At 33.8% G+C, this 27,992-nt stretch overlaps 4 protein-coding genes across 5 annotated transcripts; 3 read left to right on the top strand and 1 right to left on the bottom strand.

Annotated features, from left to right (window-relative positions):
• Nucleotide 1: 1 nt before the first annotated feature.
• LOC142520112 (factor of DNA methylation 1-like) lies at nucleotides 2-6,203 on the top strand. Its single transcript, XM_075623090.1, is given in 9 exon segments — nucleotides 2-209; nucleotides 1,071-1,399; nucleotides 1,401-1,975; nucleotides 2,194-2,375; nucleotides 4,429-4,518; nucleotides 4,659-4,946; nucleotides 5,343-5,561; nucleotides 5,754-5,988; nucleotides 6,089-6,203. Coding segments are annotated over 7 exon segments (1,914 nt in total). The 5' UTR covers nucleotides 2-209; the 3' UTR covers nucleotides 5,985-5,988; nucleotides 6,089-6,203.
• A 2,448-nt stretch (nucleotides 6,204-8,651) lies between these two features.
• LOC142520115 (uncharacterized) lies at nucleotides 8,652-19,651 on the top strand. Its single transcript, XM_075623092.1, has 5 exons — nucleotides 8,652-8,873; nucleotides 9,011-9,178; nucleotides 9,575-9,778; nucleotides 19,070-19,308; nucleotides 19,454-19,651. Exons 2-4 carry the CDS (start codon nucleotides 9,053-9,055, stop codon nucleotides 19,097-19,099), a joined length of 360 nt encoding a protein of 119 aa, XP_075479207.1. The 5' UTR covers nucleotides 8,652-8,873; nucleotides 9,011-9,052; the 3' UTR covers nucleotides 19,100-19,308; nucleotides 19,454-19,651.
• A 1,774-nt stretch (nucleotides 19,652-21,425) lies between these two features.
• On the bottom strand, nucleotides 21,426-22,232 carry LOC142520113 (putative CCR4-associated factor 1 homolog 7). Its single transcript, XM_075623091.1, has one exon. It carries the CDS (start codon nucleotides 22,230-22,232, stop codon nucleotides 21,426-21,428), a length of 807 nt encoding a protein of 268 aa, XP_075479206.1.
• A 1,247-nt stretch (nucleotides 22,233-23,479) lies between these two features.
• Nucleotides 23,480-25,402, top strand: LOC142521222 (small ribosomal subunit protein eS12-like). 2 transcript variants are annotated; one of them, XM_075624448.1, is made up of 5 exons: nucleotides 23,480-23,606; nucleotides 23,728-23,771; nucleotides 24,516-24,796; nucleotides 24,947-25,012; nucleotides 25,097-25,402. In XM_075624448.1, the coding sequence occupies exons 3-5, from the start codon at nucleotides 24,560-24,562 to the stop codon at nucleotides 25,154-25,156; spliced, it is 363 nt and encodes a 120-aa protein (XP_075480563.1). In that variant the 5' UTR covers nucleotides 23,480-23,606; nucleotides 23,728-23,771; nucleotides 24,516-24,559; the 3' UTR covers nucleotides 25,157-25,402. The 2 variants fall into 2 exon arrangements, with proteins under 2 accessions (XP_075480563.1, XP_075480562.1); XM_075624447.1 differs by having other exon boundaries at nucleotides 24,511-24,796.
• Nucleotides 25,403-27,992: the final 2,590 nt, after the last annotated feature.

The following is a 27,992-nucleotide window of genomic DNA, read 5'->3' as shown; positions in this document are numbered from 1 at the left end:
CATCTCACCACTCGAGTGTACTTCCATCCCTCTGCTTCCCAATTTCTCCGCGGTTCTCTAGGGTTTCGACCTTCTTCTCCGGTGATTCACGGCCGGGATTATCCTCCCCTGGTGTTATCAGCCTGATTTGGTGAACTCGGCTCACCGCGGAAACAAACTTCGTTCCGGCATTCGTCCCTTTTGCTGTGGGATCAACTGCTCAGTTCGAAGTAAGAAAATGTTTAGGCTGGTGTGCATGTGAAACAACAATTCTATTTACATTTTGGTTGAATTTATAGCTTACGGGATGGTTTTGTAGGTGTAGGCACCTGAACTGCACTTTTCCCTTGTTACTGTGAATCAACTCGATTTCTGGATCGGATTACTGGTGAGGTAATGACAGACGTTGTGTATTGATGTAGATTTTTTTCTCCTGCAATTTTTAGCTATTGCTCTAGAGGAGAGAGGCGGGATTTTCTATTTTGCCCGATAAAAGAGGCGCATGCACATTTGCTTGAAAAAATTTCTTGCCGAACTGTTTTTACTTTTTACTCCTCTATGGGGCGTTCGTAAATAATTCAATTTTGGATCTTGAATGTGCTACTGTAAGCTGTTGAGAGAAATGCGACAGCAATTTGTTGCAATCCTGCAGTTGGTAAATCAAATATGGGGATTGAGCTTGTATAATTGTTTCCTTAGTAGCCCTTTAGTGCTTTTTCTTTGTATGTTACACATGGTGGACTTTCAGATGATAGGAAAGCCTTCTCAGTTCTTATTCAGTAAGTATGGTTGTGCTCTATTCCATAGTTTAATGTTATGAGCTTTTCGTGGCAGAATCCGACGGGAGTCTGATAGACAACCATTAATTTGTGTGCTGATATAACCGACGCAATTCTGTGCTTTATGATTTGGCCTTTTTTTAATCACTATTCACTTCTACTTTCAGTCCCACAAGCTACTTTATATTTGACTTGCTTTTAGTTGAATATTTTAGTGCTAACGGGCTCATTTTTTCGTCTCAGACACTTTGTTCTCTTTCTTTTGTCCTTGATAAGTGTTTTCAATTAACTATTATTTGTATTGCTATTTAGATGGGAAGCAGCTCTGACGAACAGTCGGACATCAGTGATTCTGAGATTAACGAGTACAAAGAGAAACCTTATGAACTCCTGAAGGCTGGTACTTATAGGGTAAAGGGTCCAAACGGTACCCTTAGATGCCCCTTTTGTGCTGGTAAGAAAAAGCAAGACTACCAGTACAATCATCTTTTTCAACATGCCATTGGAGTATCTAAGGGCTCGGCCAATCGAAGTGCCAAGCAGAGAGCAAACCATCTCGCACTATCCGAATATTTGGAGACATGTGTAGCTGAAGATGCTGAACATGTACCACAGCGTGCGGCACCTGCTCCTGCACCTGCTGGATAAACCTAAGCAGCATGAGTTGTATTGCTGGCCTTGGGTGGGAATTGTTGCTAACATACTGGATACGTCAGAGGATGACAATTCTGTGGATACCCTTGGGTACTTGCTGAAGAAATTCTCCAAATACAAGCCTTTAGAAATTGAAATTTTCTGGGATGATAACCGGCAAACCGCACATGCTTTGTTAAGGTTTGATCAAGATTGGACTGGCTTTAAGTATGCAATGGATTTTGAGCAATCATTTGAACGTTATGGCCAAACCAAGAGAGAGTGGGATGAGCAAAGAACTTCTCCAGGCTCAAAGATGTATGGTTGGTTTGCTCGCCAAGATGATTACCAATCAGAAGGGCCTGTTGGAGATTATCTCCGCAAAAATTCAGAACTAAAAACGGTCTCAGGTCTCGAGGAGGAAGCAAAAAAGGATACAAACAAGGTCGTGGTTAATCTCGTCCATGAGATTGACTTGAAGAATGAAAACCTGGATCAGTTGCAAATCAAATATAATGAACGGACAATGTCACTGAGCAGGTTGCTTGAAGAGAAAGATGAACTTCACCGCACTTTCTGTGAAGGTATGTTGCCCCCCAACCTCTAATGCCAGCTCATGTTTCTGAGGCTGTGCCATTGCATGTCGCTGTCTAACACTTCTTCAAGAGGTTTTCTTCAGTTTTATTAATTCCCACTTATTAAAGCCATGTTTTTTCTTTTACTTGCGATTTCCATTCTCTAGTATGATCTCTGCTTTTTCTGTACCCCCGAGGTAATCCCGAAATTGTGATATTTTTTTCAGAAACAAAGAAGATGCAACGCAATGCTCGGGAGCACATTAAACGGGTTTTGGATGAGCAGGAATTGTTGAACTTAGAGTTGGAGGCGAAGAAAAAACGCCTTGATTCGTGGAGTAGAGAGCTGAACAAACGTGAAACTTTGACCGAACGTGAGAGAAATAAACTTGAAGAGGAGAAAATGAAGGTAATACATTGTTTACGCTTAGTGCACATACATTTATTCGGCCTTATTGAAATGTGAATTGATGCTTCGATGCTCGACTAGTTACTTGGGTCTCAACACGAGTATTTTAAGACTTGTGTTACTCTGTTTGCACACTGATTGCTTTGGCAGACTTTTATGGCATTCACGAGGCAGACATAATGGATGATGTATGTCAAGCCTTAATTGAACTCCGTTATAGACTTGAAGTTTTCAGCTGCTATGTGCATATGAGCCTCTTCTTTTTGGAAAAAGAGAAATTCTTTTGGCACACTAAATTTTACTTAAATTAAACTAGATACGCATTTTACTTTTTGATGTTATTTTATTTGTTAAAATTGTAAAAATAAATTTTTATTTATTATATGAGATAGGTCTCTTCAATCTTGATACACAACTTCCACGTAAAACATTTTTCCGGACCAATGAGATAGGTCTCTTCAATCTTGATATAGGTCCGGAAAAATGTTTTACGTGGAAGTTGTATATCAAGATTGAAGAGACCTATCTCATTGGAAAAAACCGGCGCATGGAGGCTCGAGCACCGATTTGCACGATTCCGATTGCTGAAAGTTTTTGTACTTGGCTCAGACATGTCGGACTATTTTAATGATTTTTTTACTTGTATTTTTAATTAAATATAAATAAAATATTTATTTTATAATATTTTTAATTAAAAAATCTATTTTAGCTGTGTATATTTTGTTTTATTTATGAGTTGTAATTTTATGAGCACATAATTATAATAATATAACATAGATAAAGAATTTTTTTATATATATTTCTAAACCTTTTTTTAAATATATATTATTATTGAGTATATAATTTTTAGAGAAATTAGTTGTAATGACCCCATTTAAATCCTCAATTTTTAGAACTAGCATGTTTACTAAAAATTTTATAATATAACTTTACATTATTTACAAATCCTAAAATGTCCATATTTTTTACTTTTCTCAATCTTAATTTATTTTTGAGCTTTACGTATAATTTTTTTAACAATCATAAAAATAGTAGTAGTGCTATAATAATTAAAGTAGTAAATATTTTACTTGAAATGATTTTTACTATATGATTTCATTTTGATAAAATATATTTATATTTGTAATAGGATATTAAGAAATCACGAATATTTATTATGAATTAGCGTAATATTTGGTCAATATAAAATAAAAATAGTAAATTTATTATATCACAATAATAGTAATAATAACAATAACAATAACAATAATAATAATGAGAGCTATGATTAGTATTCTTATTGTTCATCTATATTTTGTATTTTTATTAATTTTGTTATTAAATATTATTTTTAGTATTTCTTTTCTATTTAAAAAGAAAAAAAAGGAACAAGATGAAAGTTTTAATTATGCACTAACTATCTCATATTGCAAATCAGAATTATACTTAGTTAATTATTATTATTTTTTAAATGCTACCTTATCTTTTATTTGAGTATTAATTTTGATAGAAATTTCTTATTATATTTTTAGATGTTTCTTCTGATATATAAACTTTCAGATTTTAATTACGAACTTGTATTTTTGCAATTTAATATGTTTTTTGTGTTTATATAGAAAGGGTTTAAAAGAAGGATAATTGCAAAAAATATTTTAAAGGTCAGTTTTGAACTAAAGGCTATTTTTAGGAATTAACTTACTTGAAGGTCAAAATTGATTATAGTAGTTTAAGAAAGGCCATTTTAGGAAATCATTCTATAATTTACCAGTTGTTATGTATATAATTAATTAATATTGATAACATTTTTATAAAATGAGAATGATATATTTTTATAATTTTAATCCATAAAATAATCTTGAAAAATAAAAAGTGTGTTTAGTTGAATTTAATAATAATATTGGACTTAAAAATAATTTAAGTAAAGGGTAAAATTGACGTTTTAGTTGATCACGTATCAATTAAACCATTTTCAATAGTTCATGTACCAGACAATTTATCAATAGTTCGTGTATCAAAATGAATTTTACGCTTTTGGAAATATGTCGATATGTAAAGCTGCGATATTTTGTGTCAGAATAATTTGAGAAACAGTGCTCTTCAAATGGCTTCCGTGGAGCAAAAGAAGGCCGATGATAATGTCCTAAGACTAGTCGAAGAACAAAAGGTATGAACACCCTTGATTTCGATGCCTTTTCTCCTTTCACATGCACGCTAAGTATGCCAGACATAAAGCTAAGTAAAAGAGCATTTCACTTGTCAGTTCCCTCACTGCTTTTTACATGCTGTGATGCTTATAATATGCAGCGGGAGAAGGAAGAAGCTCTCAAAAAGATTCTTGAGTTGGAAAGAAATCTAGATGAGAAGCAGAAACTAGAGATGGAAATTCAAGAACTTAAGGGAAAACTAGAGGTGATGAAGCATCTGGGAGGTGATGATGATGCTGGTGCCCAGCAAAAGATAGATCAGATGAAGGAGCAGTTGGAGGAGAAAGTTGATGACTTGAATTACCGTGAGGAATTGAATCGACAACTGCTTGCGAAAGAGCGTGAAAGTAATGATGAGCTGCAAGAGGCTCGAAAAGAACTGATTGCGGTATGTTATCGATTGTATTCAATCTGAATATCTCTTTCATGTGTGGTTCTGGTAGTAGATTAACCTGATTATATAGTATAGCCAATTCGAAAGGATATGAATGTGCCAAAGCACTAAATGGTGTGGATACTTAGGTACTTTTTATTTTACCATCAAGATTGTTGCTGGTTCCAGGCATGTTCATTAACATGCGATGAAACAGGATAGAAGCACTGACTCAATAGTTGTCAACTAACTTCTTGATTGGTAAATAGGATTAATTTCTCTGGACTTGATCGAAGGTTCGATACAAGAGAATGTGATGATTCTGACCGTTGTCCATCTCCTTTTGATGGCTTTAGCTATTAAACCGTCACACATGACTAATGATGTTCATTAATGTGTCATTTTTCCCAGGGCTTGAGCGATTTGCTGAGTAGCAATCGTGTCAGCATTGGCATTAAGAGGATGGGCGAACTTGATGTGAAACCCTTCAAGAATGCATGCAAAACAAGGTTTCCATCTGACGAAGCTGAGATCAAGGCAGCTGAGCTTTGTACTCTGTGGCAGGAATCACTGAAAGATTCTGATTGGTACCCATTTCAAATCATTAAAGATGAAGAGGGTAATCCTAAGGTTGGCATGAATTGACCTATATGCATGGTTTTTACTGTAGGCTGCGATTTTGATTTTATCTTGTTGAGTGGTCAAATATTTGTCTTTCCAATTCTTTTAAACATCTTAAATGTGATTGCCTCCACTGCAATTATTTGTGAATTATTTGCTAACTTTCATAATATCGCACATAACGGTTGGTGTTCATTTTAGATATTGCTAAAGGAGGATGACGAAAGGCTACGCAGCCTTAAGAACGAGTGGGGCACTGAAGTTTACGAGGCAGTGACCTCAGCCTTGACCGAGCTACGCGAGTATAATCCGAGTGGATGTTATGTGGTTCCAGAACTTTGGAGCTTTAAAGAGAACAGAAAGGCGACTTTGAAGGAAGTCATCTTCTACATTTTCGGACAGCTGAAAAATCTCAAGCGGAAGAGAAATTAATCAGGTGCACTCGCAGTCTCTCTATTCGTTTTCATTTCAGTACTAAGATATGCATCTCGCTGATTTGCAATTCCAGTAATGAAGCTTGAATGATTTTTTTGCAGAACCGAGGAATTTGCTACTATTCTATATTATTCGATATGTGTGGAAGCTTGTGAACAAAGGAATTTATGGCTCCAATTTAAGTTATTCAAGTGTTGTTTCAAGTTCCCATTTCTTTGATGATTGACCCTTTTTTTCCCCACTTGTTTGTTGATAAATCAAGAGTCGTTTCAGATAGAAAATTATCACCATTTCCCCCCCTCAAAATCGGCTCCAACATTTTATTTTTTCAACTTAAAGGTTGAAGCATTAATCTACTATGACTTCAACAAATTCTGTGACAATTTAATTTAAATGTTTGAAGATTAAAATCGGGATTATAGATTTCATCATTTTATAACATCACTTGGGGGATCAAGTGCACTGCAAATTCTTTCAAAATATGTGGATTGAAAATTTGATTTCACTCGCAAGTTGGAATCAATTAACGAAATCATATTCAAGTTGTAGGATAACACAAGATATACAGAAAGATGGTTCAAATCTTGTGATAGTAATGTAAACAAAGCACAAATTTACTTTAAAAATATGGATTTTGGTCGTGGAAGTGCGAATAAAATTTTCAAACCACCTATTTTGAATCCGATTGTGGTTTAAGGGGTCTAACCGGGGATGTTTTCAGAAGTCCAAGACATGATTTTATAGGTCAGTTAATGTCTTAGAGAAATTGTCCATATTTTCATAATTCTACTTCTGGACTGTCCCGAAATTGGCCAATCACTAATTAAATTGAAACATGGTTTGAACACTTGCAATAAACTTCTTGGTTTACTAGGATAAAATAAGCTCAAGCTAAAAGATACTCATTATCAGTATCTAAATGATGGGTGCTTTTATTGGTTAAAAAAATTGGAATTTTCTTCTATGTACAATTTTACTAGTATACATTGGACATGATCAAATGGTATATAAATACCACTCAACTACTTTATGACTTAGTCAGAACACATTTCATCCCAATTGTGTTGATTAAAATAAAATCGAGAAGTGAAAAGTATATCAGAAAATTATCCAACACAGTGCATACACCACATATCACAACGTAAATGAAAATACAGAATGTCCAATGTCCTAAAAATGCACATACATCTTAGATGTTGTCTTAGATATTATAACGTTCAAACCAACGTCCGTGAGTTTTATTTAGATCAGGTAAAAAAAATTTCATCTTCAGTGTATTGAAATATACTACAAAGGTTATTTTTCAAATTGAAATTAGCCAATTAATTAAATTTTCTCTGACAAATATTACATATTTGACGTATTTTAAATGCTTGTTTAGAAAATTAACGAGCAAGTATCCTCAAAACAAATTATATTGTGCTTGGTTGGCAACATAACTTTTTCTATTATAATTCATTTTTGACATTTTCGAATTTAATTAAAATATTTCTATAGTACATCAAACTCCATCTTGTAGTTTCAATGTCTACTCTGCGTGGCATTTTATTTAATTTTAATTTTAATAATAATTACTGTGTTTGGATAGAGAAATTATTATTTGAAATAAATATTTAAAGGAATGAAATATTAATAAAACAGTTAAAAAAAATTCCGTAAGTAAAAACTTTAGATTTTAGTAATATTAAAAAAAAAACAATTTAGTTTACCAGTCATTGATCCTAAAAAATAGTAAAAATTTTCAAGTATCCATAAAATTATTATTACATAATAATATATACTAAGAGTATCCACAATTATGGATATAATTCAAACCATATCATCCAAATATCATCTTCATCTAAATATTCACCACTGCACACCATTGATTTGTGTGCCACAACAATACCCGGTTACAAATTTGTAATCGAGTATTGCAATTTTTTTTTATTTTCTTCAAGCCAGCGTGATTGAGACACGCTTATTTTTTGGGTCGAGCTCTTTTTTTAAGACGAGTTGGGTCGAGAGTTTTTCTTGGGTCGAGAGCTCAAGGGTCGAGCTCTTCACTAAAAGTGAAGAGCTTGGGTCTCTTCACTTGGAGACCCAAGCTCTTCACACACTTTGAGTGAAGAGCTTGGGTGGTGAAGAGCTCGACCAGTTTTGGTCGAGCTTTTTTTTTTTAATTTTTTTTATTTTTTTAATATTTATTTAATTATATTTAATTATTTTGTGAAATATAAATGGACAATTGAATGGAATATACACAACGTTTTTTTCTCTGATCAATTAAGAATGTTGGATTTTGAGTGATATTCAAATTTTAATTTATAAATTTTATAAATATTGTTTCGTGGTAATTTAATTTTGTATAATACGTTATAAATTTTTTATTTTATTCATGTTTATTTTTTTACAAATTAATTATTCAAAAATAATTGTAATAAACTTTTTAATTTTATATTTCAATAAAAATATAATACTAAATAATAGATAAAAATGATTAAAGTGGTGAAATAATTTTATTTAAATGAAAATAAAATATTAATTAAAATGACAGTGAAATTTATAAATATTTAACTGTGAAATATGATAAATTTAAGTAAAAAAGTATTTTATTTATGAGGTAAATCAAAGGATCACAGCCCAAATATTTGAAGGAAATATGACCAAACGAGGTACAGACAAAGCCGTCAAAAATAAATTTACGCCACCGCCATTAATGGGAGGGAGATGGAACATCCCATCAAATGAACCGCCACTCTATGATCGGAGCTCAAACGACTCCCCCGTGTAGCCTTTCAAGTTATAAACAAAACTTTCACGCTTTCGACCAGTGATATATTCCTCCTGCATAAATATTTACATATTTTCTGCGTAGAATTACTTGATTCAATCTCGTTAATCAAGGTACCGAAAAAATGTGTTTTGCTGTTTTGATTCTGTGATACCTTGCTGTTTGTTCTGCGCGTGCGAGTTAAACCAATGTTTAAAAATTGTAGTTGACATGAGTTTTTTTTTTTTTGTTTTTCTTGGAACCAAAACAGTACTGGAGACTACTGTGAGATCAAGCTTCCAAGCCCAGAACTATGAAGGAGAAGGTACTGGAGACAGACGAGATCTTAAAGGCTAGCAAGTCCACCACTGATGCTGGGGAAAAGGGCTCAATATGTGAGGAGCCTAAGCACCAGAAACTGAAGCTCCTTGTTGCCGAAGTTAGCAGCTTCTAATGTTTTATTCTCTTTCATTTTAGTTTCTGTTGTATTTTATGCTCAAGGGTAACAAGCATCACTTTTTATGCAACTTCCAACTTTGGTCGATAGTCTGACTCAAGATTGCCGCGAGTATGAAAGATCCCTGAGCCATGAACGCTTTAAAATGGGGATGATGGAAGGGCTATGCGATAATCTTGAGGTGTGCTCCGATGCCTTTATTTTGTCATTAAACATGTATTGTTGGACGGACAGATCATACAATTCATCTTCTTGACCATGTCTGTTTCTTGATTGTAAAGGCTGATTCCTTGGTATTTGTGTATGATCTTTTGATATTCATATTTCTGGTGTACAAAAATCATTCTGACTTCCGGTTGCTGGAATATCATGTTGCAGAGGGAGAATAAAGAATTGTTGAAGAGAAAGTTAGAGCTTGAATGCGAACTAGATGCTAAGAAAATGAGAATCGAAGAGCTCACAACCAAATTAGAGGAGAACTTTGATGAGATCGACGGTCTTCAAGATTTAAATCAACAACTCTTCACCAAAGAGCGACTTAGCAACAATGAGCTGCAAAATGTCCGCAAAGCGTTAATAAAGGTAGTCTAATCTTTTTTGGTATTTTTGTTGGAAATTATATAGCCTTCGGAACAATTCCGGCTAAAAAAATTATTTTCGATCAAATCGAAACACAGCGGAAGCGATTACATAATTTCATAAATTATAATCGAACATATGAATATAAATTAACTATGAATTTAAATAAAAAGAATTTACTAGAAAACTAACCTCTTGTAGATTTTCTCTTCAATGTAAATCCAATTTGCGTAGAAACCACAGCCTTCCAATACGATCCTTTCTATCAACGGGAGTGTGTGGGCACTCAAAAACGCAAATGCTAGAAATCCAAATTTTTATTTTGTTCTCTACTTTATTTTCAACTCATGAAAAGGTAGAGAAAAAGTTGTTTTTAAAATAAAACCTAAGATCCTATTTATAATAATTCAAAACCAAGAGTCCAAATCTTATTTCAATTGGGACTCTCGATCAAATCATCTAGGATATGCCTAGATTTGATTTTTTTTTGAATATTATATTTTATATCCTTTTAAAATTATTTTAAAAGTAATAAGATTTCTAAAATCTTATTAAAATAAATTAGAATCTTATTCTAACTTATTTAGATGTTAAATAATATCTAAATTTTATTCACAATAAATTAAAGATATTAAATAGGATTTCTAGGATATTATCAAGATACATTAGAATCTTATTCTAATTTATTTAGATATAATATCTAAATTTTATTCACAATAAATTAAAGATATTATATAGGATTTCTAGGATCTTATCAAAATAAATTAGAATCTTATTATAACTTATTTTCAGATAGCAAATAATATCTATAATTTATTCATAATAAATTAAAGATATTATAATCAACTTTTGGATATTACCATAATAATCCAAATATATAATTATCTCATAATTATTATTTAATATAATTAATATCTCATTATCAATTATATTTATCTCCAAACTTTTGGAGTTATGGAAACATTTTTCCATATCCATACATGATTTCTAAATTGCATTTTTAATCCGTCATTAATTTGAAAGGCGTACCGAGGACCATGGACTCATAATTAGAAGCTCCAATAAAGTAAATAAATAATTAAACTCTTTAATTAATTTATCTAATTTATTAATTCCATAATTACTCCACTAAAAATATGGAATTGCACTCTTCTTCATTATGAAATATCTTACTATACAAAATTGAGCAGTCCATTGATATAATCATTACATATGGATTAATCCTCCATAGACAATTCGTAATTGAAGCCAGGAATTTTTCGTTTACCTCTTCAATTACTTCTTATCCCCATTTACCATTAATTCACTAGTGAGTGGTTCAATTTATAACTTAATTATAAATTAGTTGGGCCCAACACTCAGTTCTAGAATTAACAAATGAGGGAATCGTCTTTCTACTTCTCGCAAGAAGGAATGGATTCCATGTCTGCGAATTCATATTCCCAGCCATTCATTTCAAATATAAATCTAAAATGCAAGTATTAAGAATGCACAATCGCAAACTTTAAACAAGCAAATTAAGAATCATAATAAAATGAATAGGAGTTTATAATCAATTCAGGATTGAGATTTGTCCATATATGATCATCTTTGTGATTTAATTTGAATTTCATAGTAACAACGGAATTTATTATGAAATGACTAATTAAATCGGTCCAAGTCGTACATAATCACATTATATATAAATGCCCTCATCTAGATGTCTCAACATCGACGATCCGGATAAGATGATCACATTCATAATGTTCATGGGCCGCATTATTGATGCTTTAATTAAAGATCCATACTTTAATTAATTCATCACCGACTTAATTTAAGTTTATTATCCATAATTTTAATCCTCTTGTATATACAACTCTTATATATACTAAAATTATGGTTATATCTAATAAACTAGGGATTTTGCTATGATATTCATGACAATAATATTTTCATGCAAATATGCTCAATAATAAATGTCGTTTTCAAAAAATTAGCTTATTACAATGCTTTAAGGGCACTATCCCCAACAATCTCCCACTTGCACTAAAGCATGTGAGACATGTCTCTAAGTCCTAAATTTAGCATATGCCTTTCAAACACTTTTGCAGGCAGTGTCTTGGTGAATGGATCGGCGAGGTTGTCAGCAGACACAATCTTGAGAATAGAAGCGTCACCTCTTTGCACTATCTCTCGGATCAAGTGGTACTTCCTTTCAATATGCTTCGATCTCTTGTGACTACGAGGTTCCTTCGAATTAACCACTGCACCACTGTTGTCACACCACAAAGTGAGTGGATTATTCACATTTGGAACAACTTCCAAATCAGATAGGAATTTCTTAAGCCATACAGCCTCTTTGGCAGCTTCGGAAGCAGCTTTGTATTCGGCCTCCATGGTCGAGTTGGCTGTGCTGGATTGCTTGATGCTTCTCCAGACTATGGCACCGCCACCAAAAGTAAACACCGATCCAGATGTCGATTTTCGAGTATCTCTATCTGATTGAAAATCAGAATCAGTGTAACCGTCTATTTAAGGTCTCCACCCGAATAGACAAGCATATAATTTCTTGTTCTCCGAAGATACTTAAGAATGTTTTTAACCGCTATCCAATGATCCAAACCAGGATTTGACTGAAAACGGCTGACTATCCCCACAGCATAACATATGTCCGGCCTAGTGCACATCATTGCGTACATAAGGCTGCCTACTGCAGAGGCATAGGGAATGCATCTCATGTCCTCAACTTCTTGCGGTGTCTTAGGACACTGCTCCTTAGAGAGGACGATTCCATGTCGGGTTGGTAGATAACCTTTCGTGGAATCTTGCATTCTATAACGCAATAGCATCTTATCAATATAAGTAGCTTGAGACAATGCCAACAACTTGTTCTTACGATCTCGAACGATTCGAATTCCAAGAACATAATTTGCTTCTCCCAAATCTTTCATTTGGAATTGCTTGGCAAGCCAACCCTTTACTGTAGACAATTTTTCTATATTATTCCCAATAAGCAGAATGTCATCTACGTAAAGCACAATGAATACCACTTTTCCTTCTTTGATGTGCTTGTATACACAAAGCTCATCAACACTTTGATCAAAGCCATAAGATTTGATCGTTTCATCAAATCTATGGTTCCATGATCTCGACGCTTGCTTTAGTCCATAAATTGATCTAAGCAATTTGCAAACCTTTTGCTCTTGGCCTTGGGCTATAAAACCCTCTGGTTGCTTCATGTAGATTTCCTCGTCTAGATGACCATTCAAAAAGGCCGTCTTGACATCCATCTGCCATATCTCATAGTCAAAATGAGCAGCAATCAAAAGTAAGATACGAATAGATTTAAGCATGGCTACAGGCGAGAAAGTCTCTTCATAATCGACTCCCTCTCTTTGGGTATAACCCTTTGCAACCAATCTTGCTTTGAAAGTCTGTACTTTCCCATCTACACCTCTCTTTCTCTTATAGATCCATTTACACCCAATAGGTCTAACCTCTTCAGGTGTATCTACAAGAATCCAGACAGAATTAGAGTGCATCGACTCCATTTCTTGGTTCATAGCTTCAAGCCACCTTTCTTTGTCAGGATCTTCCATTGCATGTTGAAATGACAATGGATCATCTTCCACCCCATCGGTGACAGCAACATTTGCCTCTTCATCTTGACGATAGCGGAGGGGTGGTTTAACTACCCTCCCACTACGTCGAGGTGGTATGATATCTTGACTTGGTTCAATGGTATCATTTATGGTTTCCTTAATAACTTTAGTTGGACTTCGAATGATCTCATCATTGAGTAACTCCTCAAGTACAACCTTACTTCGAGGCTTGAAGTTAGTCATGTAATCATCTTCAAGAAAGATGGCATTTGTCGATACAATTACCTTCTTATCTTGAGGATCATAAAACCAACCTCCTCTCGTTCCCTTGGCATATCCCACGAACAAACACACTTTTGAACGTGGATGCAATTTCCCAGTCTTTCTTTCCAACACATGTGTTGGGCATCCCCATATGCGGAAGTGAAATAAACTAGGTTTTTTCCCATTCCACAACTCTAGAGGTGTTTTATGGATTGACTTTGATGGCACTGCATTCAAAATGTAAGTGGCCGTCTCTATTGCATAACCCCAAAACGAGATTGGCAGTGAAGAGTAGCTCATCATAGATCTCACCATATCAAGCAAAGTGCGATTTCTCCTTTCAGCAACACCATTTTGCTGAGGTGTACCAGGTGCAGTGAGTTGGTATAAAATACCATGCTCTAGCATATAGTCTTTGAACTCGGTATCAAGATACTCGCTGCCTCGATCTGATCGAAGACACTTTAAAGATTTACCTAGTTGCCTTTCGGCTTCCACATGAAATTCTTTGAACTTTCCAAAAGTCTCGGATTTTCTATGCATGACATAAATATATCCATACCTTGAGTAATCATCAATGAAAGTGACAAAATACTCATAACCACCTCTAGCTTGTGTAGTCATAGGACCACATACATCACTATGTATAAGCTCTAGTGGTTCTTTGGCCCGATTGCCCTTTGCAGAGAAAGGTCTCTTAGTCATTTTTCCTTCTAAACAAGATTCACAAACAGGAAGAGTGCCAACACTTGGCTCTCTTAAAGGACCATTCTTTACAAGTCTGTTTAATCTTTCTAAGGATATATGCCCCAACCTTAGGTGCCATAGATATGTTTTATCTTCATGAGAAACCTTTTGCTTTTTAGGTTTTGGATGTTCTACTTTAAACATTTCAACATTAAGCAGTGGTTGTTCATTTGGTCTTATAATATATAGTCCATTTTCGATTGAAGCAGTACAAATTATACGACCATTTCTCAAAATAACAATCTCATTATTATCAAAAGAAAGCGAATAAAAATGTTCATGCAACTTTGAAACAGAAATCAAATTTCTACGAAAACCAGGAATAAAGTAAACATTATTCAAAACCAAATGTCTATCACTAAATCTAAGTTTAATAACTCGCACTGCTTTAGCCGCAACTATTGCACCATTGCCAACTCTCATTGTGAAGGACCCGTCGGCAAGCTCTTCATAAGAACTAAGTAGCTGCAGAGAACAACAAACATGATTAGTAGCGCCCGAATGAACTATCCATATAGAAGAATCATTGGTTACTAAACAAGATTCTAGAACAAGTAAATCATATTTACCTTTTTTCTTCTCTTTTAGGTCAGCGAGATACTTGGGACAGTTTCTTTTCCAATGACCATCGATCCCACAGTGAAAACATTTTCCTTTGGGTTTTGCAGTTTCACCCTTCTTTTTGCCATTGGAACCATTCCAATTCTTTTGCTTTTTAGAAGCTTCTTTTCCTTTCCCCCTATTTTTCCTTTTCAAACTAGCTTTGGAGGAAGGTGACTTATCCTTAACAACATTTGCCTCACCTTCTTGGACTTTTCCAATGGAAATGGCCTCAAAGGTTTGCAGCTCGTTGAGCAATTGTGTCATGTTATAATCAAGCTTGTTCATGACATAGTTGCTCTTGAATTGCAGGAAAGTCGGTGGCAATGATTCCAAAATCATGCTCACTTGTGTGCCATCATCTATGGTCGCACCATGAGTCTCAGCTTCTGTGAAGTAGTTAACCATGTTCAAAACATGTGCTCCAACTGATTGACCTTTTCTTCATCTTAGCATTCATGGCATTCTTAATGGCCTCATGCTTAGATTGACTAGATTGCTGACTAAACATAGCTTGAAGAGAATCCATTATCTCATAAGCATTTTTTACATGCTCGTGCTTAAGTCTAAGCACATCGTTCATTCCGGCCAACATGTAGCCCTTGGCTTTATTGTTTGCCGCAATCCATCGATCATATATTTCTCGTACACTACGAGAAGCATTCAAAGGGGGCTCGGGAGGACACTCATCCGTCAAGACAAATTTGAGGTTTTCACATACGAGGGCAATGTTAATGTTACTCTTCCATTTCAAAAAGTTTTCTCCAGTCAACTTTTCATTAAGTAAAGCAAGAACAGGACCAGTAGACATGATTGCTGAAATTAATGTATGAAACGACATTTAGTTAAATTGAACAAATATCATAGATAATTAATCAATTTAGGAATCATAAATATGATGCAAGACACATTATTATTTATTCTACCAATTCCAAGGAAATTTAATCTCACATTTAATAAGCCGCCTTAGGGTCGGACGAATGAAATGATGATTAAATCGAGACTATCTCTATTAATAATAAAACACTAAAATATCTCATATCTTCAATTTCATTATTAATTATCTTTTAATTCAACCTGGATGCATTTAAACTATTCAATTGCATCCTTATGAGTGTGACCCACTATTTTGGATTTTAAATTACAATCCATAATTGCCGCCTTAGGGTAGGTAAATTATGAATCATACTAAAAAATCTTATCCTTTCAGAAACTAAGCCTTGAATTTTGATTTAAATAAAAACCTTCCTTAGGGAGAACGTCCTATGCGTCACTAGGCGCCATTTAAACCTCACGTTGCTTTTGTTAATAGTGGAGGTCGTAGGATTTATTGTCATATATCCTTCTCCCACTCATTGATATATAATAATTAAAGTTTCTCAAATTTTCAATTATTTAATTAAAACATCTTATGATTTAATTATTAAAAGTCCAATCTTATTGGTCACTTTTAAACGATAAGAGCAATATAATGAATGTCACAATATTTAAATCCAATTTAAACATGATGCATGACATGAAAATTAAATGGCATTTAAATCAAATTTAAATAAGATGTCAAATTTATTTATGGACCTCTAAAATAAATATATGTAAATTATCACATAATAAACATTATAATAATTAAATCTCATTTAAACGAGATAAGTGGCACAAAAATTTATAAGAGTGAGATATTGTTAAAATTCTTGATTTTTAATCGTGTCCCTCTAATCGAATTATTAGTTGAAAAATAAAATTAACAAATCAAATAAAACAATTTTATTCAATTTCAAATTAATTTTATAAATCTAATAATAGTAAAATCAATATTTTACATTCAATAGAATAAAAAATCAATTTTTTTTTTAAAGGATTACGATAATGCTAAACAAAAAAACAAACCAAATTTATGCAATAAGAATATAAATTTTAACAATAAATCTCACTCTCATAAAATTTAAATTCATTAAATTTATATTCAAATGAAAAACAATGGCTCTGATACCATTTGTTGGAAATTATATAGCCTTCGGAACAATTCCGGCTAAAAAAATTATTTTCGATCAAATCGAAACACAGCGGAAGCGATTACATAATTTCATAAATTATAATCGAACATATGAATATAAATTAACTATGAATTTAAATAAAAAGAATTTACTAGAAAACTAACCTCTTGTAGATTTTCTCTTCAATGTAAATCCAATTTGCGTAGAAACCACAGCCTTCCAATACGATCCTTTCTATCAACGGGAGTGTGTGGGCACTCAAAAACGCAAATGCTAGAAATCCAAATTTTTATTTTGTTCTCTACTTTATTTTCAACTCATGAAAAAGTAGAGAAAAAGTTGTTTTTAAAATAAAACCTAAGATCCTATTTTTAATAATTCAAAATCAAGAGTTTAAATCTTATTTCAATTGGGACTCTCGATCAAATCATCTAGGATATGCCTAGATTTGATTTTTTTTGAATATTATATTTTATATCCTTTTAAAACTATTTTAAAAGTCATAAGATTTCTAAAATCTTATTAAAATAAATTAGAATCTTATTCTAACTTATTTAGATGTTAAATAATATCTAAATTTTATTCACAATAAATTAAAGATATTAAATAGGATTTCTAGGATATTATCAAGATACATTAGAATCTTATTCTAATTTATTTAGATATAATATCTAAATTTTATTCACAATAAATTAAAGATATTAAATAGGATTTCTAGGATCTTATCAAAATAAATTAGAATCTTATTCTAACTTATTTTCAGATAGCAAATAATATCTATAATTTATTCATAATAAATTAAAGATATTATAATCAACTTTTGGATATTATCATAATAATTCAAATATATAATTATCTCATAATTATTATTTAATATAATTAATATCTCATTATCAATTATATTTATCTCCAAACTTTTGGAGTTATGGAAACATTTTTCCATATCCATACATGATTTCTAAATTGCATTTTTAATCCGTCATTAATTTGAAAGGCGTACCGGGGACCATGGACTCATAATTAGAAGCTCCAATAAATTAAATAAATAATTAAACTCTTTAATTAATTTATCTAATTTATTAATTCCATAATTACTCCACTAAAAATATGGAATTGCACTCTTCTTCATTATGAAATATCTTACTCTACAAAATTGAGCAGTCCATTGAAATAATCATTACATATGGATTAATCCTCCATAGACAATTCGTAATTGAAGCCAGGAATTTTCCGTTTACCTCTTCAATTACTTCTTATCCTCATTTACCATTAATTCACTAGTGAGTGGTTCAATTTATAACTTAATTATAAATTAGTTGGGCCCAACACTCAGTTCTAGAATTAACAAATGAGGGAATCGTCTTTCTACTTCTCGCAAGAAGGAATGGATTCCATGTCTGCGAATTCATATTCCCAGCCATTCATTTCAAATATAAATCTAAAATGCAAGTATTAAGAATGCACAATCGCAAACTTTAAACAAGCAAATTAAGAATCATATTAAAATGAATAGGAGTTTATAATCAATTCAGGATTGAGATTTGTCCATATATGATCATCTTTGTGATTTAATTTGAATTTCATAGTAACAACGGAATTTATTATGAAATGACTAATTAAATCGGTCCAAGTCGTACATAATCACATTATATATAAATGCCCTCATCTAGATGTCCCAACATCGACGATCCGGATAAGATGATCACATTTAAAATGTTCATGGGCCGCTTTATTGATGCTTTAATTAAAGATCCATACTTTAATTAATTCATCACCGACTTAATTTAAGTTTATTATCCATAATTTTAATCCTCTTGTATATACAACTCTTATATATACTAAAATTATGGTTATATCTAATAAACTAGGGATTTTGCTATGATATTCATGACAATAATATTTTCATGCAAATATGCTCAATAATAAATGTCGTTTTCAAAAAATTAGCTTATTACAATGCTTTAAGGGCACTATCCCCAACAATTTTGTCATATGTCGAGAGGGCTTGTGGGAAATTCTTTTCATATGCTATAAGTCATGTTGTCATTAGAGTTCAGAAAGCTTTGATTCCCTTATCCCGACAATGCTTCATCAATCTTGCTCATTCTCAGGTCTTGAGTGAGATGTCCGATGACAGATGATGACACCGATGATGACACCGATGACGAGATTTCGGTTTGAAGAGGATGGGGGAAATTGATTATAGGGCTTTCCTGAAATCATGCAGGTTGAGATATTCCCCTGCAGACGCTGATATCAAGGCTGCTAAATTTTGCTCTAAATGGCAAGAAAAACTGCAAAATCCTCAGTGCACCCATTCAAAATCGTCACGCTTCACGGTGACTATCAGGTCTGCTAATTAGCTGCGTTATTCTAAATTTACAGTTCTTCAAGAATTCACTCGAACACATATTTAAACATAAGTTTATCCATAAGAGGTCTTACACTTGCATACATATATGTTCCCTGATGATGGACTTGTTTTGGGTGCGTAGGAAGTGGTGGATGAGGATGTTCCGGAACTCAAAAAGCTTAAGAAGAAATGGGGAGACGAAATTTACAATGTAGTGACAACAGCCTTGGTGGAAATAAACGAATATAATCCGAACGGTCGATACATAACATCTGAGCTGTGGAACTACATGGCAAATAAGAAAGCAACTTTTGCAGGAGATCGTCAATCACTTCTTCAACATAAGAAAGAGATCGTCGGGTGCATGCATCTCTCCCCATAACTCTTTTTCTCACACATATGCATTGATAACGCAATATGAAATGATCCATTTCTTCTCATCTATCAGCAGGCGTCACTATGAGTTCATGCTTGTAAAGAAACAAGCTATTTTGGACATTAAACATATGCATACAACTTCAAATAATTTTCTGAACTAGGCCGAAAATTTACTGCAAAATATTTCATTTCTGCAATGAACCAATCAATCACGCCAACTCTGGTCGCTTGTTTCACATTCTTGAAGTTGTTTTCAGTGAACAAACAATCAATTTTTGTTGTTTTTGGTGAATAATAGAAAGTCATCATTTTGCCATCTGTTTTATAGGAATTGTTCAAAGGGAGAAAAAGGAGCACAGCACAACAGAAGATGCGTGGTTTGTTTTGAATGATTCCAACAGGAGCCTGCTCAAAGTAAAAGCACTTTTTGTATTTGGTTCAAAGACTTTGTTACTGAATATCAACTTTTTGTCGGTTTTGTGTATTTTGGTGAATGCTCACTATAACAGTATTTGCATTGATTTTGCAACTTATTTCACTCCAATTGTCGAATATGACTTTTTGACAAATTAAAATATATATGTTGCATTTAATATATATAATCGATAGGATGAATAATTGAAAATTTATGGAGTATGTCTTTTATGAGACTGTCTCACGAATTTTTTATCTGTGAGACAGGTCAATCATATCGATATTCACAATAAAAAGTAATACTCTTAGCATAAGTAAATTTTTTATTGATGATCTAAATAAAATAATCGTCTCACAAAATACGATTCGTGAGATCGTTTTACACAAGTTTTTATCAAATATATGAAGATGGATAAATATTAAAATTCAATATTTTAATATAATTGAGTAGCATTTATATATTATAATTCTAAATATTTTATGATGTATGATATATATCTTAATTTACAGCCCAAGATCATTTTTGAGTTCCAACATTTTATTTTTTAAGCATGGTTCAACATTTTTAAACACTGGCTATCTTTGTAAATTCATCTGCTATATTTTTTTGTGTATAAGATTAAGATTACATGGATATTTTTAAAGTTAAACGATCAGAATTCAAAAGTAGAGGTGGATGTCGAATCGTGTTTAATTATGATATTTTATGACGTTGTAATATTATAATATTTATGGGAGTCAAAAATTGGAGTCGGTCCCAAACAAATGGACATGCAGCTGTGTACGTTAGGTGAAAGGTCAACTGAAACCATTATTTTTTCTCTGATTTCGATTTGGCCGAGGAATATAGGAAGGTGATGCCATTGCCTTCTCTGGTTTGGAGTGTTCTCTGGTTTGGAGTGGTCCAAAGGGAGATAAGGAGCGTAAAACAACATAAGATAATACCTAGTTTGTTTTGGAGTTTACTCGTATGAAAATAGTGGCTCTGTGAATTATGGCTCAGTGGTTCTCCACGTTCAAGAAACGATTTCAGTGTGTGATCTCTTGTCTGGATATCAACTACTGCTCGGGTTTTGTGTATTTTAGTGAATGATCGCGCTCGCGCACACATTTGCGTATATATCTATTTATCTATCTATCTATCCGCGACTTATTGTACTTCTAATGTTGAAGCATAATTCGGCAGCCATGCTGCAATCTCATGTAGGCTAGTTTCTAATATTCATCGATCCTCAAATGACTTACAGTAAAGTTTACTACCATTTAAAAATTTTCAGTTTTTTTGTTATACACTTTTACCCCTATTCTCAATGCTTTTTCTCTCAATTATCAACACCTAAACCATACAAAACCCCAGCATATCTCTCCACTTTGCCTCCGAAGTTATTATCCTTCAATTTCTTGAATGCACGAGCCGTAACCAAGCTATCCGATCCGGCTTGGTGACTAATCCCGACCCTCTGCACCCCCAAGAACCTGGCCAGCTTGTTTAATCCACCGTGCATACCACAAAACTTCATCAAATGTTTGACATCGTACAGCACCGGACAAAATATACGGATCAATTCGAAGAATCCAGCCTGTGTATCAGGCAAATCCCGGCAAGTTAACAGCTTGAGCAAGTACCCGAAATCGTATCCACTGTGGAATGTAACCCAGCACACGCTGTCATTCAAAACAACCCCAGACGACATCAAGAGCTCCCCGAATCGCCTGGCGCTGATACCCTTCTCGATATTTTTTCTAAACCGAATGCCGCTATGTTGAAGCAATGTGAGTGATTCGATAACAAACATATCATGTACCGGATTGAATTCTCGAAAGTTGAACTGCCAGACACAGAACTTATTAGTGTCGCAGTGGGGTAAATTTCCCTTGGCGTCGGAGAAAGTGAGACCTAATTGGATCAGCTTCAAAAGATCAACATTAAGTTTCAATTTTTCGTACTGGTAATCACGGGGGTCACTGAACTCTTTCGTGGGTTGGCAGATAATGCCCGGGAACTCTGTATCCATTGCAACGTAGGGGTAATCATCGATGATATTTCGAATAAACGCGAATTCTTCCTCCAAATTGTCCTCCCAAACGTTCCTGATTTGAATGCAGACGCTTTCGGGCAAAAGCGACATCTCCAAGATTTAAATTCCAGAGCTATTCCCGTGAAAATCCAACGCAGTTTCCTTACTTTTTGTACTTCAATCGTCCGAGATTTTGAACGTTTTTGTATACCCGTGAAATCAAATTGATGAAGGCACCAGTTTAATATAAATCTAAAGAAAACCCCAAGAAATGCGAAACAAGCCCAGAATTCATATAAAACCTGATGAACAAACACATAAACCGCAAACCCAGATTAGATAAAGCAAAAATTAAAAAATCCTTTTGGAAAATGAAAAGAATGGTCACCTCAGATTCAGAAACATACATTTCGATCAACAAGATTTCATCTCTGAAAAATGGACCAAGATTTATCGAATTCTATACTTTGTATATATCCAGGGTTTCTACCTGTTCATCTGATACGGAAGAAGGTTTTGGGTTTTGGGGTTGAGGAAATTGGAGGGTGTAGGTTCCGTTTATTGTTTTGCCTTTTTGAGAGGGAAATTTTTTTTAAAAAATTATTGCTTATTTATATAATATAATATAATTATTTTATTGTAATTTTTGTGGCCCTTCCAATTATTTTATGAAAATTTCCAAATGGAAAAATAATAATTTTGATTTTAGATAAATATATAGAAACCATGCAAAAAATAAGTTTCAAGCACTATTTTCATATTCTGAATGTTTAATAAAATGACATTTGTTTGATCATGAATTTAAAATTCGACATTTTCAATTCTTAACAGTTATTTTTGGAGTAGGTCTCTTGTGAGACGAGACGGTCTTACGAATCTTTATCTGTGAGACGAGTCAACCCTATTGATTGATATTCACCATTAAAAGTAATACTCTTAGCATAAAAAATAATATTTTTCATTGATTACCCAAATAAGAGATCCGTCTCACAAAATACAACCCGTGAAACCGTTTGACACAAATTTTTGCCTTTTTTTGTCTGATCTTTGTGAAGTCGTTTTAAAATGTCATGTTTTTTTGTTACTAATCCCAAAAATTATTGATTCTAAATTTTTTTTAACCAAATTGAATAAGCTTACTTTTTCTTTGATTTTGACAATAAAATAATCGAACAATATTACAATTTTGTTTTGGTAAAAGAACAAAAGTTTGTTCATCAAAAAAAAAAATCCAAAGAAAAAGAATAACAGATTGGCCGAGGGCATGATTGTTATTGGTACGTGTACTGGGCTGAGAAACTTCGGTATGTATGGGCTGGGCCACTCGTTTGAACACCCAAATAGTATTTGGGCCGCATACATCGGTGCTAGGGCTTCGATTTTCACCGTATATATATACGAAAATACGTGCGTTCCCCATACACTTCATTTTTGTTCCCTCGACGCCGATTCTCTTGTTGGAGATCTCTAAGCCTTCTGTACCAGGTGAGTATTCTCGCAGAATATATGTATAGTGGTGCCCTTGGATTGAATGTGTTTCGCTCGTTTTTTTGTGATTTTTTGATAGAAAGTTGGTTTCTTTTCTGCCATGTTTGTTTTATTGCAGGTGTGGATCGGAGCACTCTAGTATCAGGAACATAAAATGTCTGGGTACGTATCTGCGGTGTTTAAATTTGAAATTAATCATCTATCTTTGTGGGAATTTCAGTTCTTGGATACATAATTCTTCTTGAGAGGATGTCATTATGGAAAAAAACTAGTTTATAATCGTAAATTAGTCTTAGAAATTTTGATTTTGTTTATTAGTTCTTCTTTTTTTCAGTTTGTTTAACTGGGTGTGATGGAGAATTAACAAGTTTTAACTTTTATATGTTTTATTGGTGTTAATGACCTTAAAGGGCCTTACAATCTCTTCACCCTCGTATATAAAATCGGTGATACTTATTCTCACTTACCTCAATGATTAGTCTTTATATGTGTTATTGGTGAAAAAGAATTTAAAGGGCCTTGCGATCTCTTCACCCTCATTTATAAAATAAGTGATACTTATTCTCACTTGCCCCAAAGATCAGTCTTGATCCACCTTTCGCCCCTAATTTATGAAGGTTGATTGAGTTGCTACTTCAAGTTAGAGTCTTGACATATGTTATATCACCACTCATATAATTTTTAAATGACGTAGAATGAGGTGATTAATAGAATGTTTGTGCATATGGTCAACTGCTTGGAGTGTGGATTGCCGGAATGGATGGTTAAAGAAATTTTGTTTCTGTTTGGTGTCCGGAAGTAATCTTGTTTTCTTAGGAAGTGCATCTTTACTTACAATTATATGGCAGTATGGGATGCATGTAATCTGAACTTTCTATTGATATTATCGTTTACTCTACAGAGAAGAGGCTGCTGTTGTGGAGACACCTGCACCGGTTCTCGGTGAGCCTATGGACGTCATGACAGCGTTGCAACTCGTGCTTAGAAAGTCGTTGGCTCATGGGGGTCTTACTTGCGGCCTTCATGAAGGTGCCAAAGCAATTGAGAAGCATGCTGCCCAGCTTTGTGTATTGGCTGAAGACTGCAACCAACCAGACTACATCAAGTTGGTGAAGGCATTGTGCGCCGACCATAATGTCAACCTGATAACTGTTCCAAGTGCTAAGTCTCTTGGTGAATGGGCTGGTGTAAGTATAACTTGCTTCATTTTTATATTTTATTTTGATTGGTTCTCTGTGACAATGGTGATGACGGATGATCTCGAGCCACTTGTCCTTTCTTTCTCATGGAGCACATGTGATAGTACTTGATTCCAGTGTTGATTGTAACGTTCACAGTTGTGCAAGATTGATTCAGAAGGAAAGGCGAGGAAAGTTGTCGGGGCCTCTTGTGTTGTTGTGAAGGTAGTACATCCAAACCTATGGTTTCATGATTTTTCGCAAGGGTTCTCAATACATCAGGTTCTGATTTTAAATTTCTGCTCATAGGATTTTGGCGAGGAAAGTGAAGGCCTTCACATTGTTCAGGAGTATGTCAAGTCTCACTGAATGATCGTCGGCGAGGATAAATTTCCTAACATGAGTTGGGGTATTTGACATAGAAGAATCTCATATCTGTTTCCAATATCTTCCCTGGAAAAATTTTGATTGGCTGTTGGTGAACACGCGAATTTATTTTTTCCCCAGTGCTTTTGCTTTAACTTTGACAATAACGATATGAGGTTATTGCGGTTCACTGTTGTTTATCGATGCTCATGATATATTTTCCTTTGATAAACAAACTTTTAAACTGCATAGCGATTCGTATGGTCTTCCGGAAAATTGTAGAATTTTCTATGAAACAAAAACCAAGCACTGAGAATATGGATTTGCCTTTTAACTACATATCCAATGCCCATGTTTGGACAAGCATCTGGGGCTAGCAGTTGGGTTTTGTCCTAACTGTACGTCCGTTGGCTCATCAATACGGCTTTGCCATAACTGCATATCCAATGGGTCCATCAAACATAGGTCGTTGGATGTGCAAACTCATCAGCTAGGATCGAATTTTCTCTTCACCTTGATGGCGATAGTGTTCTTGGGAGTTAAGTGAGGCGCAAATCTGCACTTGACAATAGTCTTTATATTGTGTTAAGAATAGTATTGAGCTTAGTGAATGAAAATTAAGCAAATTATTATATTGTCCAGGCAGGAGGTGCTATGCTGAAGGCCGCCCTAGCGCACGACATTCTGCCTGAAATATCCATAATGTCCATGCAGCGTGGGGGCACCCGTAGCACTGTTTCATGAACAAGTGATTGGTTTTTTCGAGTTTTCTGGTACCATTTCATCTAAATTGTGTTTTTTGATGTTTCTTTCCAAAATTTTGGACCAAGAGACACCCGATACGTCGAAAAGACGTGTGTATATGTGAAAAAACAACATTAAGTAGACGATCAAACATGTTTTTTAAAAAACAATTAATCAAATTTGAATACATTTTGCACTCATCTATGTCTGGATTCATGCTTTTGCTTCATAAAAAATAAAGTTTATATCATTTTTTGGTTATAGAACTTGTGATTTCACGTGTTATTATAACAAGTTGAAATTGTATCGAAAGATTGTCGATTTCCGAAAGCACCAAGAGCCGGAGAAAATCTTACCAAGGACATAATATTCAAACAGTAATCTCAGCTTTGATATCTTCAATGTCATTTTCTAAATTTTCTTTTACCACACAAAACAGACGGTATTCATGGTAGGTGAGATTTTGAAACATGGATGAATTTTTTACTCCGTTGCAATCTGCAGTTTTTTGTGGATTTATTTACAATATTGTATGACCACACGTCAAATTTGATGTGCATGGGTTCCCATATTTCCAAGTAAATTGCGAAGAAATTTGTCATATAATGATTTTATTAATATTAATATTGTTAGGTACAACAAATAAATGCATGGATTCTCCTTAGAGATGGCGTCCTCACATGATTCTACGACTAAATGGATGTCTTAATTTTATTTAATCTCAAGGGATGATTGAAATATTCTAGTAAATATTTTGCGTTATATATACTTTTATGTTCTAATAATACTGTCCCGTGGAATAAAATTGTATTTTTGACTTTCCACGTTCTTATCGATATTTTAAAGGACATTTTTATATCGAACGAGTAGAGGAAAATAGAAATAGAAGTGGTGGACTCGAGCTTGAATAAGAGATATTATGTATTTTTATGATTGTATCTCATGAACCAAACGATCATGGACACGATAAATTTATAGCACGTCAATAAAGGGTTCTGAGTATTTCTTTTATACAAGATTCTGTAATGTTAATTGGTCACTTGCGTTAACTTATTATATGCAAATACTTAAGAAAAACACCAGGGAATATCAACCTACTACGAATCCAACGACTAAAATCAGATCATAATATATGGTGTTAAACATGTCAAATGTAACATAGAAAAATTAATCGCCCACAAACATGAACTAACAATCCCACGAGGGTAAGTCAATTCGCCCCTTGAAAAAGAAGGGAAAGAAATCGAGATACGGGTATCCTTTCTTGAAATAGATTCTTATTTACGGAAACTCCTGTTGTTTAGGGATTCAAATTTGACACGAAAAACAAGAAGCAAACAAAAAAATTGGAAAAATAAGAAAAATCAAAGAAATTGGCTTATAAGACAAGTGTTGAACACTATCTATGCTAGAGGTATGTGACAATCTTCTCCCAAGATACAATTACAATTCTTGGATAATGAGCACTCAAATATCCAAGTTCTATAACAAAGAAATGATTTTCAACCTTTTTTTTTTTTGGAAAATTATGTATGTTTAATTTTCAATATATCAAACATTTAATGTTTTTCATGTGAAAAGACATTATCTTTAATTCATAGGGGTGTCTTTTGGCCATTGTAATTGACAACAAGCATCAAACAATGCCAAGGAAAGGAAAATTACCAGAAAAATCCGAAGGGACATGAAAACCCGAAGGGGAGGTGCTCGAGCCCTCCGTGCGCGCGCCCGCGCATGCTGCCGAGCACTCTTGGTAGCGCTCGGCAGCGCCTGCGCGCAGACCCGCGGGCAGGTGGCACGCCTGTTACTGTTCACCGAATATTTTTTTTTTCTTTTTGGTTTCCGTCCCTTACATGTTCCGACTACTCGTTTGAAGTTCTTTTAACATTCAATGAACTCGTTTCAAGTTTAATTCAGAACCAACGAACTTAATATTCGTCCATTAAGCTTCGTTCTTCGTTTCGAATTTTTCCAATCAAACACATTGATTAATTTACTTAATTTTCATTCATTAAACATCAAAATTATCCAACAAATCCAAAGTGGAAAAGCAAATTATTTAAATCATTTTCCATTGAAACCGTGGTTGGTGAGT

The sequence above is a fragment of the Primulina tabacum genome, chromosome 12 (genome assembly GCF_025594145.1).
Source record: "Primulina tabacum isolate GXHZ01 chromosome 12, ASM2559414v2, whole genome shotgun sequence".
Taxonomy (NCBI): Eukaryota; Viridiplantae; Streptophyta; class Magnoliopsida; order Lamiales; family Gesneriaceae; genus Primulina; species Primulina tabacum.
This window is presented reverse-complemented; position numbering and strand designations above follow the sequence as displayed.